Here is a 21,323-nt window from a genome sequence, read left to right on the forward strand (position 1 = left end):
TACGGTATGAAAATAAAGTGCTGCAGCCATTATAACATATACTTAGAACATGCAGATGTCATTCTGCCAGACAGGAATGGGACCTCAAGTGAGAGGCTTGAATCCACATTTGCTGGCTGCATGATAGATGCTCTTTAATGAGACAAATGATGGCAGCCAATTCGTAATGGAAGAGTGACTTTAACCAGCTGGATCAGCTCCATTAAACAGGTACTTATAAAGTTCAAATAAGTCTTGATGGGTTTAATGTTATTCCAACAAAAAATATATAGTTAATGTTTATCCAGCCTGGCTGAGTTTTGAGGATAAAATCACAGTATAAAAGCAAACTTAGACAAGCACCTAGTTCATATTTATTCGTTGGCTGCACAGGATTAGTTAAGAAAAGCAACATAATCATCAAATATTGACTAGAGATGATTGATCAACTATCAGCTACTTTATTTATTTAGTGCGTCCTCGTGGTGTAGGGAGCATAAGTATCTTTAGAAATTCACAAGGAGAGGGAAAAAAAACTCCAACGGGAATAAATCGGCTTAATGGGCAGAATTAGAGGGGTCTGAATCCAGGGGAGGATTAAGGAAAATTGTGTGAAATAAAAGAGCGAGTGATCAGGAATGACTGTGCGTCTGTCTGGAGGGCGGGAGGAGAGAGAGAAGGAGGGAGGGAGGGAGGGAGAGAGGGAGAGAGAGAGAGAGAGAGAGAGAGGAACACATTTTCATCCAAACCTCTCCGTTTTTTCCACAGCCTATCTCTGCTCCGCGGCTCAGCGAAGCTCCCTATTGTTTATGCGTGAAGGGAGGAAAGAAAAAAAAATCATTCGGCTTGTTCTCTAAGCGCATCCAGTGACTCATTTTCTAACATTTTTTCCCATTATTATTTTTAGATCTGATGCTCGATTTTCGCCGCTCTGAATGCTGCATTCATTGTCAACTTCTCCCGATTTCTCCACTTCGACTTGAGCTGCATCATGAATAGTTTGGGGGCACCTTACAATCGCGTACCTCTGGAATGGTGGGGATTACACGGCCGAAACCCGGAGAGCATGTAAACGCAGATGGAGTTTGGGATTTATTGCAATATAAGGGAAAGATGACCGTCTTCTCATTGTGCTTGCTCCTGTGCGCGGATCTACTGGATTTAGCCGTCGGTAAGTCTGTCATGTCATTTTCACGCATTGTGGGGGGAGAGGGATGGAAGGGTGGATGGGTGGTGGTGGTGGTGGTGGAGGGGGACCTCTCCGAAGCCCCTGCGAGCCGTGCGTGGGGTCCAACAGTAAACCCAGAAACTGTCAGCTGAGTTGAGGTATTCGTGTGCGACAGTGAAATGTTGGCCATTTAACCGGGCAGCCGGATGGAGGCGATCGGTGCCATGCTCTCCTCATGCCAACTTTCTCCCCCTCCGCGCCAAAGCGAGTCGTGGAGGAGCGAAATCAGTGAACGATGCTCGGATTCAGCTCAGGCTGCAAAATGCGTGACACTCAAAGGAAATGCAAGAAGAGGGGGGAAGCAGTAGGCCGTAGTTATGTATTAAGTCTTAATTCATCTGCATTGATCACGACCAGCATGCGTGGCATCTTCTACTTCTGAGCAACTGTGGTGATGCGGAGGGCGCACTCCTCCTCCACAGCGTTTTGGGTGATCGTGGCTCTTATTTTTTTCTTTTTTTAATTTGCACGTCGGATCGCGTCCGAGCTCAACAGATAATAAAGTTGTTGCCTGGGAAAAAAAAACAGGTCAAATTGCGTCTTTTGGCATGCACATTTCTGCCTTCAGCGCGGTCTGCACAACAGCGGTGTTTCTATCCTCCGCTGACGTGTTTGGATGTTGCAGGATGAAAACACAACATTTGCTGGATTTCAAGGCTCAGTTCTAAAGAATCATTAGGCTGTGCTCCATGCACATGTGCTGTCTGTGTTTTGGGCAGACGGTGGTGGGACTGGAGAGGCTGCACTGCAATTCAGTGGGAGGAAAAAAGCCACATTTATTCAAATGTTTGCAACAGATGAGGAGCATGGTGGCAGGATTTGGAGTGTGCTCCCCTGCTGATTGCTGGTCCTCACCTGTGGTCTGCGTGGCATTTGGCAGAGGCATTTTGTTCTCTACATGGTCATTAAGGTGTTGCATTACAAGGCTGCATTACAAGCACTCGATTCCCTCACGGAGGAAGCAGCATCAGGCTCTTTCTCATTCTGCTGGGGTTACTCAGTGGGCTCACGCACAGTGGACTGGCTTTTAGCACTGAGGTGTTTGAAGGACTTCAGAGGAGAGTTCACTCCTGGCTACAACATCAGAGCAGCACGCCACACGCACACTCGGAACTTGTTAACCTGCACGGTTAGCTGAGGATTTGGTTGTTTTCAAGTGTTTTCGACCTTTGCTGACCCACATAGGAAATCATTATGTCAGCTGGGCTTTACATAATGTTAAATGGTAAAATACCTCGGGGACTTAGTTGCTCAGATGATGCTGAACTGCACACAGGTCCCACACTCTGCCAGTACTTGGGATTACCTGAATAATTAAAGCATACTGATTTGAGATAGCTTATACTGTGGTTCCATTTAATTGTTGCAGTGAAGGGAGAGTTTCCATGCAGCTGTTAGCATTGATCGCCATCTAAACAGTGAAAGGTGGGATTTAAAGGAAGAACTGGCAGGAATTGAGTTGTTGTCAGACTCTTCAGTTGTTGTTGGTCTTTGCAGTACTGTTTCAACAAAACAGACCACTATTTCATGCTATTCAGAGATGCTATCATTTCACCTTTAGAACTTGTTTTAATGTAAATGAGCGTCTGTTCACTTCTTGATATCACTTATGATACGACATTGTTTCCTTGTGTGTGTTTTAACCTGATGGAGGTTTGTTGACAGTGATTCCACAGTCATCTCTTTCTTGAAACATTTTTTATTTTTTCCCCAATGATTAAGGTCAGCAACATTTTTGAAAAATGATCCTAAGAGTATGTCATCTTAGAAGAAATCTCATTTGTTCTCTAAGTTGTTGTCCGCTGCCTGCCAGATGTGCTCTCCTTTTAGAATCTTTGCCTCAGCTCTCTGCTTAATGCAGATGTGCCTTAACTTCACCTCATGAAATTCAGCAGCTGAGGCTTTTTGCTCGCCTGTTCAGCATGTGGCAGAGTCGCTGTTTCCAGAGCAGGCTACATCCTGTATGCTTGTGTTTCTCAAGGAGGTACACAAGGAGCTACTTTTTAAATGAACATTTTATGCTTGCCCATTTATACATCTATAGCATGGCTTGTGCTGTGTAAATGTGCTTCTCCAGACAGGCAATGCTAAAGAAAAAAATAAAAATCTTCAGCATATAACGCATACTGGGGTAGTGAATAACATACATGTGTTATTCATTGGACCAGAGTGGTAATATGGCCATGCAGCTAGTGAGGACTGTCTAAAACCACAACAACAAGAACAACAACAACAGAAAATCGGCGTATAAAGGCCACAAATGAACATATTTTCATAATTCCTACGAATACCAAAGGTTAAATATGGAAAATTGTAGTTTAATGGGTGTTAATGTGTCAGACTAATTATTGGAAAGCGTTTGGCACATAACCAACTCCCCCAGTAATTCACAACTTTTTTTTGACAGTCAGGGAAGCTGTTTCCAAACAGCTAAGCTGATGATTTACTCACTCTAGTATTGCATGTACCAGGGAAAACAAGCAAATGAGCAAAGCTTCCAACTTTTGGGCCTTAGATTAGGAAAACACCAGTAAGGTTAAAGTAAGCATGGATGTACCCAGAGTTTTCTGTAGTGTCTCACAGGAAATAGCACAAAACATAAAGGAGGTCCGTTTTTGTTTTCACTGGTTAAACATCAGCATTGAAGAGTTCTGTGTTGTTCAGTTTTTATAACCTGCAAATCACGGTGCAGACCCAGCAGTGTTGCTTATTCAGAGCAAAAGTTACAATTTTGGATGAACAGAGCTGTTATTACATTTAAAAAGCACACATAGATTGTTTGTAGAAGCAGCTTTTTATGGTCCATAGTTCTGCTTTATTTTTAAGGTGACTTCTAGAGATTGTGTGCAGCAACCGTTTCGGCATTTGCTGTCAAATTATGACAGGAGAAAAGGAGGAAGTGAGGCGATGTTGTAATAGAGACACGGGGTGGATGGATGGGTCAATAAAACACTGGAGCTTAATACAGCTGACCACTGTTCATTTGCTGCAGCTGATTGTGTTGCTATTTTCAAGCACAAGCCTTCTATAACCTTAGGCATGTGTTCATTATTGTGAAGTCCTCTAACTCAAACCCTCTACCAAAGTTCTTCATTTAAACCCAAACATAAGCCTTTCCTAAATCCAACTAAATTGTCTTTTGTGCAAATAATTCATTTTTATTTTTTACTTTTCTGCCATTGGTGTGTTTATATATACACTACCGTTGAAAAGTTTGGGGTCATCCAGACAATTTCATGTTTTCCATGAAAACTCACACTTCTATCCATGTGCTAACATAATTGCACAAGGGTTTTCTAACCATCAATGAGCCTTTCAACACCATTAGCTAACACAATGTAGCATTAGAACACAGGAGTGATGGTTGCTGGAAATGTTCCTCTGTACCCCTATGGAGATAATTCATTAAAAATCAGCCATTTCCAGCTAGAATAGTCATTTACCACATAAACAATGTTTAGACTGTATGTCTGATTAATTTAATGTTATCTTCATTGAAAAACCCGCCTTTATTTCAAAAATAAGGACATTTCTAAGAGATCCCAAACTTGTGAATGGGAGTGTATATGATTCTTTAGACTAGAAGACTTTAAAAAAACAAACAAACAAACAAAAAAAAAACGATGATCAGTTGGTTCATCTCTACAAACAAATCTCATTTGCAACCACTTGCTACTGTCAAAGACAGAGTTTATCTTCTACTTTGTTGATTCATGACTTTTTGTTCGGGAAAAATTAATACATTTAACATGCAAGAATTTAATTGGGCAAATAGTGTGATTCATCTGGGTATCAGTTAGAGGGGATGGGCTGTTTTTCACAGTGGACCCATTTGTGATTTTGGTCGATTGGAGGGATGCATATTTTTATGCTGAAGTGCTGGTTTGTAGCTTGGTTGTTTTTTTTGTTTGTTTTTTTTTTCCTTGTAGACTTCACCACTACCAGCCTCAAAAGGGGGGAAAAAACTGCCTAATAGGTTGGCAAAAGGTAGTATTACTGTCTGTATTACAGTGCCTTTGAGCAAAGAAGAGACTTGCTTTACAGAGCCTCAGAGATTTCTTTAATAGATAACAGTGTTCGGAAAATGAATTGAAATGATATCAAATTGTAGTTTTTTTGAAGTTTTTTCTTCTCTGGCAAGAAGAGTTGGCTTGTATTTCTACTCATATCATTTTCTGGCCTAAACTATTTCTTTACCAAAAAAAACAAAAAACAAAACAGAGTGTCTCTAATGCTGTATCACATTTTGGTTTTATTTTTTAGATCAAGCTAAGGAAGAAGTGTCCAAATAATAATATCAGAAATGTCCTTTTAATTCATCCTGAGGGTAATGCTTCCCTTTAAAACTGCATTGTGTACTCTCACAGCATGAGGCAATTTTCTGTTTATTAGTTACGTATATCTTTGAGCATATTGTTTAAATGTTTTCCAATTTGTGTTGTATTTTAAATGAAAGATGCATTGCTTTATGTGTAGCATTTGCTTTCCTGGGCTAAATGAAAACGTGCTTTAAGTTGAGGTCTGAACAGCTGCATGGAGGTTCAAAGAGCAGTGAAGGAAAGCACAAGATGCTCTGATTGTATGTAGATCAGGAAATGGGACAGACAGGCTTTGGCAATTTGCTACCAGTAGTATCTGGTAGGAATATTAAAGGGATAAGGAGTAGAATAATCAACATTCATGGACTCATGTTCATGGTGCCAAAGGTCAGAGGGATACCGAGCATTATGCAAAACAGACTTAAATGGGCTCCGGTCAACACACTGCTTTAGCTGTCAGAGGTATTGTAGTTAAAAATGCAGAGTCAATGTGGAAACACATCAGTGATATTACAGCTACAGGTAGTGAGGTGCAAAATTGTAGAGTGGCAATCAACCAAACATGATGTGACACACCTGCAGTAGATTTGCTGTATCTGTCTGAATCTGAGACAAGGTAATATCAGTTTTTCATTTGTTCTTTAGGCACAAATTTACTTCAAAGCCTTCTGTTAAGCAAGAAAATATCTTGCCTTATGCTACAGTAGTGTATTTTACCACGCAGATTGTGCATCATAGCAGTGCTGACAGATTAAACAGGGACTGAATCTTGGTTTGGTTTCCGGTGCAATGAGACTGTCTGCTACTGATGGCTGGTCTTGACTCACAGGAAGTGATATAAGAGATATGGGCTTGAAAATGGGCTGTGGTTATGCTGCTATCTGACGATCACCAAGCTTTGCATCACGCTGCAGCTCTCAGCTGTTATATAAAATGATTATGCACAGATTAGAAGCCATTTTCATTGTTTTAATCTGCCATTGTTTGTTTGGTCAGCCACTGTGACTGTTTAAATAATTTTACATGTAATTCTGCATAGATGAATGAGCTTGCTTTATTTACAGATTGCTGTGCAAATACAATACAATTGTTTGATTTATTTATTGAGTTATTCCTCACAACTCATGTATAGACTTTTTTTTTATCATTTCGGTCCACTTAGACCTATCCAGGCTCAGCGTGTGGTATCTGGGGACTGAGTGCAATTTAAAATCACACTATTCTTTGCAGCAGATAGCATCCCATTTGTCTTTAACCTCTATTATATATTCGACTGATGCAACAGTTAACCCACCATTCCAAACATAATGAGCCCTTTGGAGTTTGTGGAAAAATACAACATTAATTGCTGTCAGGTGGCAGCTTAATCAAAAAAGTAAGAGTGCCTTTCAGTTGGACCCAACGGCATGCAAAACAAACGGAATCTCTGGTTGACCTCTTACACTTGCTGAGAGTACTTTAAAGGGAGTTATTAGACGATGAAAAGGTGACTGGATTGCATGTAATAGCTTCACTTGAAGGGGAATTCAGAATCCAAACGTCTCCGCACAGCAGCCACCGCAGATAGTAGGTGTATGAATTGTCTCCTTCAGTGATCAGCTTCAATTAAAGTATAATTTGTTTTGTGCTCACCTTTTAGTCCAGATCTTTTGTCACTGGAAATCCCATTTAATGCAATGAAAGACCAATAATAAAACCTGTGGCAGGTTGGTGAATAAGAAATCACATCTTTTGTTGAAGGTATTCAGCCAGCTTTGTACATGTAGTCCATACTTCTGAAAAAATGGAATAGCGTTTACAGAAAATCAGATTTACCTGAAATTGTCTTATGTGGTGTTTTGTGGTGCCTACAGCGTGCCAGTGAATCTTTGAAGTTTATCGTTTAACGTAGAAAGATTATAAACTGCTTTAAAACATTTTAGGTTTTGTCTTTGTATGTATTTCAGAACGGAAAAAAAAACAAGGGGAGAGGATATTACTGTGATATGGATTTTATTGGACTGCTAGTTTAGGGAGTAGCTACAAAGCAATATGGGACTGTTGAGGACTGTTGGCCTCGACCCACGCCATCCTTTACCCGTCCTCCTGTTAGACCAGCAGCAAAACTAGAGGGAAATGAATAAACTAGAGTCAGCCGCGCTCTTTTGGAAATGTAAGCAACATTTTTGCAAAATCCAGACACACCTCTACTATCAGGTTTATGAGAGCGGTTAGTAAAAACTTGAGTTTTTGTGTGGCATGATTACAATGAGAAACCAGTACAGCATTTCATCACATTATCTGAACCTTAAGTGCAAAATGTCTGAGTCTCAAGTCCGTTTATTTTTTTGAGAAAATCCGATTGTGTTGTTTCCTGGAGGGGCCATGCAAACTCCTAACACTATCATCTAACAAAACACTTCTTTCCTAAGTTTTCCATCGCATGGCTGAAGTGGTTTTACACTTCTCAACCATGCATGCATTTGTTTTTTTCATGCTGAGGTACAAGGTGCTGTTCTTGAAAGAAATGCTGGCCTTTACTTTCCTCAAAGGCATCCGTCCCAATAGCATGACACCCCGAAATGTCTGAGAGTGATAAGCCACATGTGAGAGAATAACACGTTCTGAGAATTAGCATACATGCCAGCTAGCTCCTTTTGGTGAGAAACCAAATCATTCTTTTGACATTTCGGATGAGCTCAAGTGTGCTCTTTGCAGTGAATCAGTCACTGGAAAGCCATTACCATGTTTTATTTACAGCTAGCATCTTCTGCTGTGGGGTTTGCATCCGAGATGACTTGTTGCCTTGTAGCCTCAGGCCCCAGGGTTGGACCACAGGGCGCATTTCTACCACAATGCAAATAATGCAACAGAATCTGTAACCATCATTACAAATCTGTCCTCCCCCACTGCAGCCACAAAAGCCTCTGGCATAGTAAATGGTAAGGGGAAGAATCAAGGAAAATGCCCTGGAAAAATATGAACCTTCCTTTGCCCGTATGGCTGAACTACATTTGTGTTCTCAAGCAGCAGTGTTCCAAATGATCAACTTGTAAAGGCTATGATTAGCAGAGACAACTTAAGTCTTAGGGCAAGAAGTTCAAACAGCACAGCAACTTTCCTCTCTACCCTCGTGAACCTTCACATGCAGATGTAGGCCGACGAGCTGATATCTTTGGCTTGTGTGGGAGTTTGAAACAACCTGGATTCCCTCAGCAGCTGGTGGTTTGCAGAGATAGAGCGGCTTTGTTCGGAATGGTCTCCCAAGATGATTACAGAGAGAACGAACGATATTCTTGGGTGTGATCAGCAGTTCCCGTAGCAGAGCACTTATCTGTAAACATATTTTTTAAAATTTTATTCTAATATCAAAAACATGCTTTTTGTGAAATCAGCAGCCAGCATTACCAGGGTTTTCTTGACCAGCTTTATCAGCAGTTTCACTATATCCCCCCTTCACTGTTTCCTACATGCTAATGTGGATTATGCGATTTTTTTCTTATCATGTTAAAACATGGCTGCTGAGTAACAACAGTTGCCTTGCTTCTGTGTCCCAGCATTAGTCTACTTATTAAATACTGTGAGAATTGCCTTGTATATGATGCATGACACTTATCTGTGCATCCATGGTTCATTACAAGTGAGCTTAAGCTTCCAGGAGTAACACTGCGGCACGCTGATGATTTTTCAAACACTGACATTCTTTTATTCTTGGCAGTATATTTTCTTTTTGCTTGCAATGAGTATTTTTGGAGGACCCGGCATGAGTGAAATTATTCAAAGTCACCATGACCTCAGTTTGAAAAGAAACTGGGCTTGTGTTTTTGTGATACAGTGTCTCAAAGTCATCTTATAAAGACATACGGGGTCGGCATGGCTTGCATTAGCAATAAATTACACTAAGTCTCTGATTAAATGTCATGTAATGGGGAAATAGTACCCCCAGTTCAGGATAACTAACTACAAACATTACTTTGAATCCTTCTTGTGAAAAGAGGTCTCTTAGGTAAGTAACATACTGAAATGTATTACTGCATATCTGTTTACGCTGCCATAATGGCACGTACTATTAAAGTATACAAGCTTTTGTCTTTTCTATATGCTCTCTTGACAGTTACTTTATTCTTAAATACAAAAAAGAAGCCTTTTACTTAGCAGAAAAATACTATTCTTTACTCAGAATTTAAAGTCTCATTTTGCACTTTCATATACTCACATTATGTCATCACTTTAAGTGTTGCAAATCTCTGCCTTGCTGTCTTAGTCAGATTCTTCTACATTTCATGTCTAGAGCTATTCAAAGTCATGTTCAAGGCAGTGAATGCAGCATCGCAGAGGTTTCATGAAAAGTCCAGATTAGGCGTGAAAAGGGAAAGAGATGCGAAAGGCGGGGGGTGGGGGGTGCTCTAATCTGCACATTGACGTCACTCTGGATGGGCTGAAGCTTCGCAGATTGGAGTAAGGAAGGGATTGTGTGGGTTATGTATCTTATAACAACAGATTATTTTATTTTATACGCACTGACTTCCTCCATATGAGCCACAGGGAGACTTTCTTCCCTTGGGACAGCATGCCTAGATTTTTCTATCACCAAAAAAAATCATGAAGACATCAATCTTCCGGCACAGGAGCAGGTATTAGTGAAGTTTCACAGACAGAGTTGTTCTACGATAGGACAAGTCTCCATGCTCATCCTATAACATCTGTCATTTATGATAACATTTATCAGCGAACCTTTGATCCGCCGCAGAACTTGTCATGCAAGTTCAGAGAATTAATCTCTCGAACACGTGACATGCATTATACAATAACAGAAACTGCAGTCGCTTATGGATCATAGCCTGCTTTAGATATGATTTACTCCACTGTTTTTCAAGATGCAGCTTAATATTGCACGGCTGCTTCATCTTTTAGGGTGATTACAGTGAACTTTTTGCTGTGCGCTCCTTCATTTTGAATTTTTATATAAAGAAAGGATTGCGATGATCTAATTTATTCTTGCCCAATAAAACTGTCAGCATTAATTTACCTCTAGACATGAGTGTGGCTCATGCCTTGTACCTGCTAACTCTGCTACAGTGCAATATTCCCAGGAAGTGGAATAAAATGTCAGGGAGCAGCTGTAATGTCTCATCACTGTGGGTTGCTTGTAGTGCTGCGATTTTGAAAGAATTAACATGTAGTATGAAGGTACATGGTGTGGGGTCATGGTGTGAGTCTGTCCTTTTCTGATTGTGATTTCTTGAGGCATGCAAGCATGAAGTGCCAAGCTGTTCAAATTTACAAACACTGGCGCTTAACCTTTACACAGTTATCTTTGCAGAGCACAGCACTCAACGTACAAGGTTATCTTTTCTCTTCTTGTAGCCATTAGCGAGTACGTTACTGTAGATCCAACTCCTTGCAGTTTTTTTTTTTCTTAAAAAGCTTTCCTAAGCTAAAAAGAAAATCGTTCACTGAGGTGTGGAAACCTTCTTGCCAAATATTTTAGTTCACAAGCTCTTTGGCCGCTCTTTGTGTTAAGCTGTGACTATCGTCTGGTACAAGTTTCATAATTTGTTGCATTGTCAAAAAAGATTACACCAGATTTTACTGTGCGTGTGTCATTCCAGGGCATAGATGGAGAGACTTGTTTAATCTCGTGCAAAAGTTGGCATGCATTATAGCTCACGATGTTGCTTTATAGAACAAAAACAAGACCAGACAGAGGCACAAGTGTGGATGTTATGTTAACAGAACTTGAATTATGATTTCTTAAACATATCACAAGTGAAATCAGGTCGACTGGTGCTTCGGTGAATGTCCATATCCATTAATGTCATGCGTGATGTGCCAGTCAACTCTAGTACTAAAATCTGTTTGTTCAGAGCCTGAGAGGAGGAGCTGCCTGAGAGGGTTGTCTGAGCATCTTAGCACTTCTGTCTCTACCTATTTATCGCATTGAGAACGATTTTTTTTAGGTAATGGTTTATCTGGGGCTGCACAGTGGCTCGTCTCAACCTTCTCAGGATCTTTCTGTGTGGAATTGGCATGTTCTCCCTGTATGCGTGCGTTTTGTTTCCAGGTACTCCAGCTTCCTCCCACAGTCCAAAAACATGTTCAGGTTAATTGGTATCTCTAAATTGTCTGTAGATGTGAATGTGAGTGTGATTGTTTGTAGCCCTGTGACAGACTGGTGACCTGTCCAAGGTGTCCCCTGCTTTCACCCTAAGTCAGCTGGGATAGACTCCAGCCCCCCACAACCCTAATGAGGACTAAGTGGTATATAGATAATGGATGGATGGATGGATATCAGAAGTTAAATTATAGCTTGGAAAATCCAAACTGAATCTCCATGTAATCTCCTATCTCCATGTTAGGAGAATCAGTTTGGCATTGGGTGAATTGAATCACGTTTCCCTCCCGGGAAAGTTTGATATGACCAATCATAGCACGGGAGGCGGGAGTTAATGCTGCGTCATCTTCAGCGTCTGGATTACCCATAAAACACCTGCGCACCTCCCGTAACCAAACACAAACATTAACAAAGTTATTCCTAACACCGCTAATCATTCGGAAGGAGTCTTTTGTTGTGTAGCCTTTCCAAAAATAGACAGTACCCCATGTATTCGCAGATTTTTGTGACAAAAACGGCAGTAATCATTCACCGCGACGCTTTCTCGGCTGCATGCCATTGTTGTTTGGACTACATGGACTACAAGGTCGATTTGTTTGTGCGTCATGTCCGTGTTACGCTGATTGGTTCTTTCTCGTTCAAGCTGCATTCGTTAGCCCCTCCTTTTTGAAATCGTCTCCTGTCATCACAATCCCAGACTGCCTTTATTTGTATTTATATTAATACATAAATAAAGTCAGTCTGGATTTTCCAGGCAAGTTAAATTAGGTTGACTGGTACTTTGTTGAATGTTCATATCCATTAGTATAGTGACATGCCACTCAATTCTTCTACTAAGACATGTTTGTTCAAAGCCTGAGAGGAAGAGCTGCCTGAGAGGGTTGTCTGAGCATCTGAGCACTTCTGTCTCCACTTATTTATCGCATTGAGAAAGATTTTTTTAGATAATGGTTTATCTAACAGATGTCCAATTCGACATCTGTCCAAGGCCTCACATTCTACACTATCACAGGTGTCATGTGGTTCCTGATTATTTGATTTTGATTCATTCTCAACATTCTGTTACACCAAATTTATTTTTACACTTCGGTTACACAAGCAGTAGCGCCGGCCTTTTTGTTCCATTTCCTAGATCACATAATCAAAGGGTCTGCCAATGTGGATTCTTGCCATTTACAGCACATTAGATGTCATCTTTGTTTCTCTCAGAAGAAAAAGAAGCATCAAATGGTCCACATTGTCTGTGAACAGAGGCCTCCTCATGAGCAAAGTCAAAGGATCTGAAAAAAAATATTTCTGTTCATCTGCACTGGAGTACTGTTTAAAACTGCCAAGCTGCTAAAATGACTTTCCATTAGTTTTACTGCTGTTATTGATGCCAGTATATTTACAGCCACTCAGCACGATGCAGACAGTGTTAGGAAGAGCATAAACAATCTGCCTTTGACACTGTCAAATTCTTATATTGACCTGTGGGTTAATGTACTGCATTATTACACTGTTAATAAGCAGCTCATAGCTTGCTAACAGATTAATATCTGTAATATTCAAACTTTATGGACAGTACTGCACATCGAGGCAGTAATTTACATTCACAGTGGATTATAAATCTTCTATTTGTAGCCAAAACAAAAGTTTAACATTGCGGTTGGACACAATGTGTTTTACAGAATATTACTTCAGAGGCATTTTTCAAGTTGTGTAATTTCAATGTTGTTTTTGTCCTGTGTAAAAATGTCCTTGTGATCAGGTAATTCCCTTGTGTTTACAGTCCAACAGGCTCAGAGACGTGTTTATCTTCTGCATTATTAGACCTCTCATTACATAGAGATTTAAAATATGCAGACGATAATGAAAGTGATGAACATCAGGTGGGAACAGGGGAGAAGGAAAGTTTGCGCAAAATCTTTGGCTCTGATGCGGCAGAGCGAAGTCAGCCCCTCGGCCATGGATCAAGTTTGTGCTGAAACACCTCTGCTGCATTGTACTTAATCAAACTTAGAGAGCAGCATTGGAAAGCAGTGGTAGGAAGGAAAGGGAGTAGGTGTAAAATGGCCCGGAGAGCTTTGCACTTTAAGTGTGAAATAAGTAGATTGGCAGACAAGAAATCTCTTTCTGAGCTTTCAGCATGACTTAAAACTAACTCTCGATCCAGGGATGCTTATGACCAAAAAATAAAACTCTAAGTTGTGTCTTATGCCATCTGGGCTGATGTATTCTCATATGTATAGAATTTCTCATATAAAGATGAAAGTGATGTCCCAAACTGATCCACACTATAAAGACATTTTTAAATGGATCAATATGTCCTATTTAAACCATGTTAATAAAATCAGTTTTCTGTAACTTGAATGCACATGGTACAAACTGAAGCAATGTACACATTGTTTACTGGGTTAGAGCCAATGCTTTTCACATGTTCCTGAAATTATTTGCAGGTGCACAATGCAGCTGATGATTCAGGATTCTTTTTGAACCTCAGTAGTGCACTTTTTTTATTTGTACTAGGAGAGAAAATGGGCTGACCAGACTGACTCAGACTGATAACTTTCCATGAATATAACTCAAAACACTGTAGGAAACTGTAGGCTTATTTTAGCTCTGCAGCTGTGTTATATAAGAAAATCATATCTAAATATTGGATTCAACTATGGGAAGGGGAGGGAGAAAATGATTTGGGAATGCCTAATGGATGATGCTGACAAGCACCTCCCGGCCCCTGACCCCTGTAGGAAATGTTGCTTTCACATTTACGTCATTACTTTGTTTCACTTTGTATTCATGCAATTATCTTGTCAAGGCGGCGTAATTGTTTTACTATGTCTATTAAATGTTTGTTGGGCACCTGTTTGGGGAAAGCAGCAGCAAAGTTGAATTGAATTGCTTTCCTGTCATTTCAGGAGTTTGATTTACGCACCCACTCAAACGCTCAGTTTCCTCATGTGGCTGCCTCTTTCCAAGGGGAGTTGAATGTAAGAGAAAGCTCACATTAGTCCTCGTCACAGCTGACTGAACATTAGGCTCTATTCTGGAGGATAGTGAGACCTCCATCATGTGATAGTTACACTCAGGGATAGAAAATGCCAGTTTCAGGATGCAGGCAGATTGCAGATTCAATAGAGTGTATTATCAGTTTTGTTTGCCATTTTGTCTCATCTCTTTTCTATGCAAACCCAATAAATACATGGCCAACCTCGATTTTATACAGTAGCAGCACTGGTGATGGGGGGGGGGGGATAGAAAAATAAATAAAAATCGGTGCACTTTGACTGGATTGAAATGCAGTGAAATGTCCTTGTAATCAGATGTTGGACATCTGATGCCACACAAACAAAACAGATGTTATGTAATTAAAAGCAACCATGTGTTGCGTTTTATTTCATTATTTAAAAACATAGAGGCCAGAGCTGTATATGTTGGACAGCTGAGCAGGAATCACTTGCAGATTGCCTTGTTAGCGTATCATTTTTTTCAAAGAAAGAACAAATGTGAGTGCTTCAGCTTCCCCTTGTATATTAACATCTTTGTCACAATTGCGAGGAATGTAAAAATAAATGCCATTAGCAGTTTTAGCATGTGTAAATCACCTCCTTCTGGCATGATGGATTCAATGAGACTGAGAGACGACTATTTACTCTTCTTTCCCGAATTAAGGGGTATTGTGAGACATCTGCCACCCTCCAAATGCAGCCTGGAGATGGATGTTTCATCCCCTGCTTTCCTTCTCTTTCACCCGTTCCTCCTGATGGGGCCACACTCAAAGCTATCAGTGTTCAAGATGATAATCTCAGAATAAAGAGTAAGATCAATCGTGTCAGTTGTAGGGTTGAGCTATTCATAACTCCTCTTCCTTAATCATGCCATCTGAGGCTGCACAGCGGTTAATATTAATCCTATTGTTTAAGCTCCACCCACGAGGACAACATCAGCTGACGAGAGGATTAAACAACACTGAGCCAGAGGAAGACTGCTCTGAAACAACACATTTATTCTTGTTTTTCTGATCAGGCATTAGTAGGATGGAAAGTTAAAATAACCACAGTTTGTAATGATATGCTCACTTGAGATTTAAGCTGCACCGGCTATATCCACCTTCTATTACTGTTTTAAGTCTCAGTTTAAAAGACAAACCAGCGCTTTGTGACAAAAGCTGTTCTAAACAGGGTCGTGGCAAATCACTTACTGCAGTAATATAAACAACTTATAGGCAATTCCCATTCAATCATGGGAAGTTAGAGGTAGTGAAGGAAGAAAGGAAATGAACCTGCTGCCATACCTGGCATCAGTAAAGACAATTGAAAACGCAGATTAACACATCTATCATTTTAAGACACAAAGCCTTGCTTTTTAAATGTTTTATTTATACCTCTGGATGTGATTGACCGTAATATTTGCGATAGCGATTCTTCATAATCCACTATTCACAGTAACCATAAATCACAGTGTATTACAATTTAAAATGGCATGTAATTCATTTAAATATTCATGACTGTTGTTGTCTGAGCTTCGTCTTGCATCGTAAACCAAATAAGGCGGCACAACTTTAAAAAGTCTGTGCAGTTTTTTTGTGTTTATTGGACTTAAGAGCAATCACTACCCGATCCATTTTACATTTAGTCGACAGAACTGGGACCAGATTCAGAGTTTTGTGTTAGTAGCTGGCATCTGTGTTTGTTCTTGGTTCTCTGTACTTTTCTAGTATGTACAGACTGGACCAGTGCTATTTTTATTAGTGAGTCTATGAGGAAAGAACAGAAATGACAATATATACATTTATTGCAGATGGTGGTTTTTATACTAAATGAAAATCAAGGACGTTGATTTGACAGAAAAAGGAATTTGCATACATATACTTGGATAAATCACCACTAACACACATATATATTCCTACGTAGTATTTCCAGTAATATAGTATTAATTAGTCTTTTCTATTCCACTAAGGAACGTGACAGAGCTATGTGATGTTCAGCAGTAGTTTGTCTGTCTGTTATTCCGTGTGTGCGCAACATTACTAAAAATGGACTTGGATGCAGTTTTCAGGAAGGTCAGAAATGACACAAGGACCACCTCATTAGATTTTGTCAGTGATGCAGCTCATAGTCTTGATCCACAGACTTGTAAAAGACTTCTGTACATTGCAAGATAGCGTCACTGTGTCACTGTAACTATGACAACAAGTGAACGCTACGTCAGCTGCCTACTGACAATCACGATTGCAATCCTACTACGAATCGATCGCTGTGGACTTATCGGGTCTTATCCGTCGGAAATCATACAAGGAACAGTTGCTTAAAATCTGGACATGTTTCCAAGTCCCATCAGTTCCCTCCACCTGCTACATATCTTGGTGCCGTGATTCGATATCCGTGCATAACATATACATGCATAACACATGTCTGTGCTCAGCACAAGGTCGTTTTGTTTGTGGGTACATCTATATTAAATAGCCACATTCTGTGTTGTCCTGATTTCTGATCATCAATAACTAATACACAAATGCTGATTTTTTAATTTTTTTTTTTTTAAATGCTGCATTTCTGACAATGCCATATAGGAGAATGAACAGCCTTGGTGGAGTACTGTGCTCTCTGAGTGCTTTTCTAGTTACTCCACCAAGGAACTCAGCAGAGTTATGTGACTATTGGTGTCCATCTGTCTGTCTGTCTGCTAGCAACATTACTCAAAAACAGAATAACAGATTTGGATGAAATTTTCAAGGAAGGTCAGAAATGACACAAGGACCAAGTGATTAGATTTTGGCAGTGATGTGGCTTATAGTCTGGATACACAGATTTGTTAAAGATTTCTATATTATTGTGAGATAGAGGCACTGTAACTACGACAACAAGTGAACGCTACGTCTGCTGCCTATTGATGATTATGATTGCAATCCTACTACAAATCAACTGCAACAAATCATAAAACGACTGAGCAGCCTTGGTGGAGTGCTGCACTCTCTGAGTGCATTTCCTGTTTATACTGTCATAGTTTAAGAAATTCATTGATATTAGCAGTTTTTATAACATATTGTGCTTTTAGGGTTGTCAAAGTGCATAACTGCCTGTCAGTAGCTGTACATGTCATTTAACCTGTTATTCTGTTTTCCACTTAAACTGATGAACTGAAGCAACTCGAAGACTTCTGACAACATTCCAGCCATCAATGTGTTTCACAAGATTGTTGTTTAAAGGTTGAAATGCTCATTGTGGAATATTTTTAGAGCACCTGTCAAATATTAGTTAGCTGTGCCTTAGATATTAATTTTAATGTTTAGTTTATATTTGTATTTGTAATACTTAACATTATTACACCATCATCACTAAAAAAAAAGCTTAGAAATGCAAAAAAAAAAAAAACACCTTTAAAACAAATAAAAACAGCTTATGCCAGCTTGTGTTAAAAATTACATTCCAAACAATATCAACAAAGTGGGATATGTTAAAGCAGAGCGCTTGTCTCTGTAAGTGTAGAGTAAAAGCGGAATTATAAGATGTGGATAGGGACCGGATTATAACATGCAACCAAAGCGCGCATTCACAACCCAGTAAAGAAGGATAAATTCTACAGAAGATTAAAAATTCCGAGGTTGTCAAGGACACAAGTGATGAGATGAAAAAGTAAGTAGGTGTAATTACGACGAGAGTAGTGAAGGCTGCGACTTTGTCTCAGAAACAAAGAGGGAGTTCAGTGAGTTTTTTCACATGTGATGAGACTCATGTTAATTGCCACCTTAGTGAAAGCAAGGTTGTTTTGCACCAAGGTTAATAAGGAGTTGTATTGTCTCCGTCTTAAAACCAAATGACAAAATTTTTATGAGAAATTATCTTCTGTCATGGGAAACAACATGAGACAGTCAGTGATAAAATATCTCAATGTTTCTCTTTAATTATCTTACAAAACTAAACAAAAAATATGATTAACTGTAGTATTTATTGTATGTTTTGCATTTAAAGTTGTGTCTGCGTGTTTGTTTTGAATAGAAAAAGCAAATAGTTTGAGAATTAATCAAATCTACATTCAACAGGTGAGCTCAATCATCAGACATCCCTCTGAGTATACAGAGACTTTGTGAGCATACAGCATTGCACAATGTTGTAGTACTCACATGACATTTGTTAAATGTTAAGGTCAGAGCAGATTCTGAGATTTGAAAGTGTTCTGAAGTGTACGCTTCATTACCGGTCAGAAATCTCTACATCTCTCAATACAATCTCTTCTATCATTCTGTTTGTGCCGACAGTGCCGAAGAAGACGTCACTCATTCATTGCATGCGAACTGCACATAATAATGACAGCAATTACCACAAATGTTGGGCCTGGATTCATTATGGAAAAGAAGCTTAGGCATAATTTTTTATTCCCCCCCCCCCATGTTTTTCTATGCTTCTTAACAAAGAGGTTTGGAGAATGAGATGACCCGTCACAGAGGAACTGAATGGAGTAGAGAAACATCAAGTATATTCAGGAAAATGTCACTTTTATTCCAAAGCATCATTTCATTCATGAATTCTGTTTTTTTTTAAATTGTGATGTGTGGGGAATGCTTTACCTTTGAGAGCAGTCCCAGTTTTTCTCGGAATATACTTGTAATCAAGGGAAGCTTTCACTGGTGAAGCTAATGATAACTAAAGGAGCCCAGATTTCAAGTGAATTTTATGTGAGATGCGAGAAATCAAGCCCAGCATCAAAAATACCCATACACCTTGATGTGTTCACTGCTGCATTTTATCTTTGTAGAATAAAGCTGGCCACATTATCGATTCTGAAGAGAGAGACAATTCTGGTACGCATGGAAACACACACGTAATTTATCAAATAGCCACATCAGAACAGTGCACTTGTCATCTAAAATACACCTTGGCTTTGTCGTAATTAGTGAAATGTGCGTCCTTTCCTTCTTGTTCATGCAATAAAGAGGAATTGTACTAATGGTGGGATGAGACATGATGAATGTGGTTAATTATGAGTTGATGCTCAGTTTGCATGGGTCCACTTTCTATGAAATCCTCCCACTCTCAGGAGAAGACTCACATTTACCCAAGTACACCGAATGAAAGCTGTAGTGTAGGTAGCTTTATTTTTTAGTGAAATAAACTTTTATTGAATTTCTTATTTCATATAAATCCCAGTAATGGCAGATTCAGGTGCAATAAATGAGATTAAAAACAAAAGCAGCTGTGTCCTATAAAATAGTACCATACAATATTCGTCCACTTTCTACCATGAAGGAGGCAATATCCAATGACGCTTATGGTAATTTGTCCATTTAAGAGGCCTACGATACTACAAGTGTGTATTATTACCTCGATTGAAATCATCTTCATTACTGTTTTCTGGATTCTCCACAGTGAGTTCTACAGAACCACCTATTCTTTTCTTTTCCCCATTAAAAAAAGCTTTCTCTTTTGAGCATCTGTGTCTTTCCATTTCTCCTTTAGAGTATGCACTAACTTCCACTGCATTAATTTTATGCTCAGTCGAAGCACAGATACGTTTTCTCAGGTAGTGTGGAATTGCATCCGAGTCAACAGTTTATGTTGCTTGTTACTTCATTGATGAGTATTTCTATTTCGGATCGCTGAACAGATTTTCTTTTAGTTTCTGAGCTTATAGATGTTTCCACCTTTCACAGTTTCCACTGCTGTATGGCATGTTTGAGCCGTGCTGCTTCAGTTTAGAAGGCAATCTTTTGTGTTATTAGCTTCCGTCTTGCTAAATTACTTCATAATTTTGCATAGATTATGAGCATGCATGATGCACCATGAAAACTACAGCAGCGCCCTCCATGAACAACAATCTTTCTCTTTATTTGAAAATCAAGCTAAAGTAATAGCACAGTAAACAAAAAAGCAGAAAACATTAAGCGGTGGAATGAAATTTTAAAAGCTATTGTTGTGGCTCTCCAGCGAAAACCAGCAATCATATAAAGTGAGCGTTTGTGAGAGAATGGAGACATCTCAAAAGAAACACATGGACCCAGTTAACCTTCTGTGAATGAATGGAAAACAAGTTTAAAGTGTCGCCTCTCTGCATCTGTCACCTGTTGTAGATTCATCTGGATGTGCTCGCTGCTGCTTAAATTAGTTATGGCGGTTGTCACACAGCTAGACTTTGGGCTAGCCCTGTGGTCATGGCGACTTATCCTTATCAAGTAAGCAGAAATAATTAGTCCAAAACCCCCTGCTCTTTCATCTTAGCCTCTTCTAAAGCTACTCACACAGTTCACTCAACATCATGCTAGCTACAAAGTAGTTAATTTACTGTAAAGCTTAAATACTGTGTTGGCTGTACTGAAGCAATCCTGATAAATGGCTCTATTAAAGGAATAGAATCTAATCTAATTATTAGACTTATTTGTTATTATTATTGCTATTGTTGTTGCATTACTACAACATGCATATTATAAAATGGAGCGTTGCTATCATATGTGCTTAGCTAAATTAAGATTAACCTTATCTGCTAATTTGTGATTTAAAATATGTGTTTGTGATGTCATGTAAATGCAGGAAAAGAGTGTGTTCAGTGATCCACTGTGCTGACAATACAGTCAGAGTCTGTAAAACTGTAATCTCATATAAATTCCATGTTCCAAGGGCTGTGCCCAGACAACACTGATGTATGAAGTCACTGGCAGAGAAAAGGGCAGGTGACAAAGCTGCAGACTGTTTGATATTCAGAAGGGTAGACTTCCTCAGACTGACCT

The 21,323-nt window shown here is 39.5% G+C and overlaps 1 protein-coding gene across 2 annotated transcripts in view; it reads left to right on the forward strand.

Moving 5' to 3' along the window:
- Positions 1–694: 694 nt before the first annotated feature.
- The window catches only part of igsf21a (immunoglobin superfamily, member 21a), a 188,064-nt gene continuing 167,435 nt past the window's right edge, over positions 695–21,323 (forward strand). Inside the window, exon 1 of one of the 2 annotated variants that reach the window (XM_022192610.2) lies at positions 695–1,150. In XM_022192610.2, the coding sequence (XP_022048302.1) occupies positions 1,012–1,150 (139 nt within the window). In that variant the 5' untranslated portion in view covers positions 695–1,011. The remainder of the gene's footprint in view (positions 1,151–21,323) is intronic. The other variant, XM_022192611.2, reaches the window with a different exon arrangement.

This window comes from Acanthochromis polyacanthus, chromosome 5 (genome assembly GCF_021347895.1).
Source record: "Acanthochromis polyacanthus isolate Apoly-LR-REF ecotype Palm Island chromosome 5, KAUST_Apoly_ChrSc, whole genome shotgun sequence".
Taxonomy (NCBI): domain Eukaryota; kingdom Metazoa; phylum Chordata; class Actinopteri; family Pomacentridae; genus Acanthochromis; species Acanthochromis polyacanthus.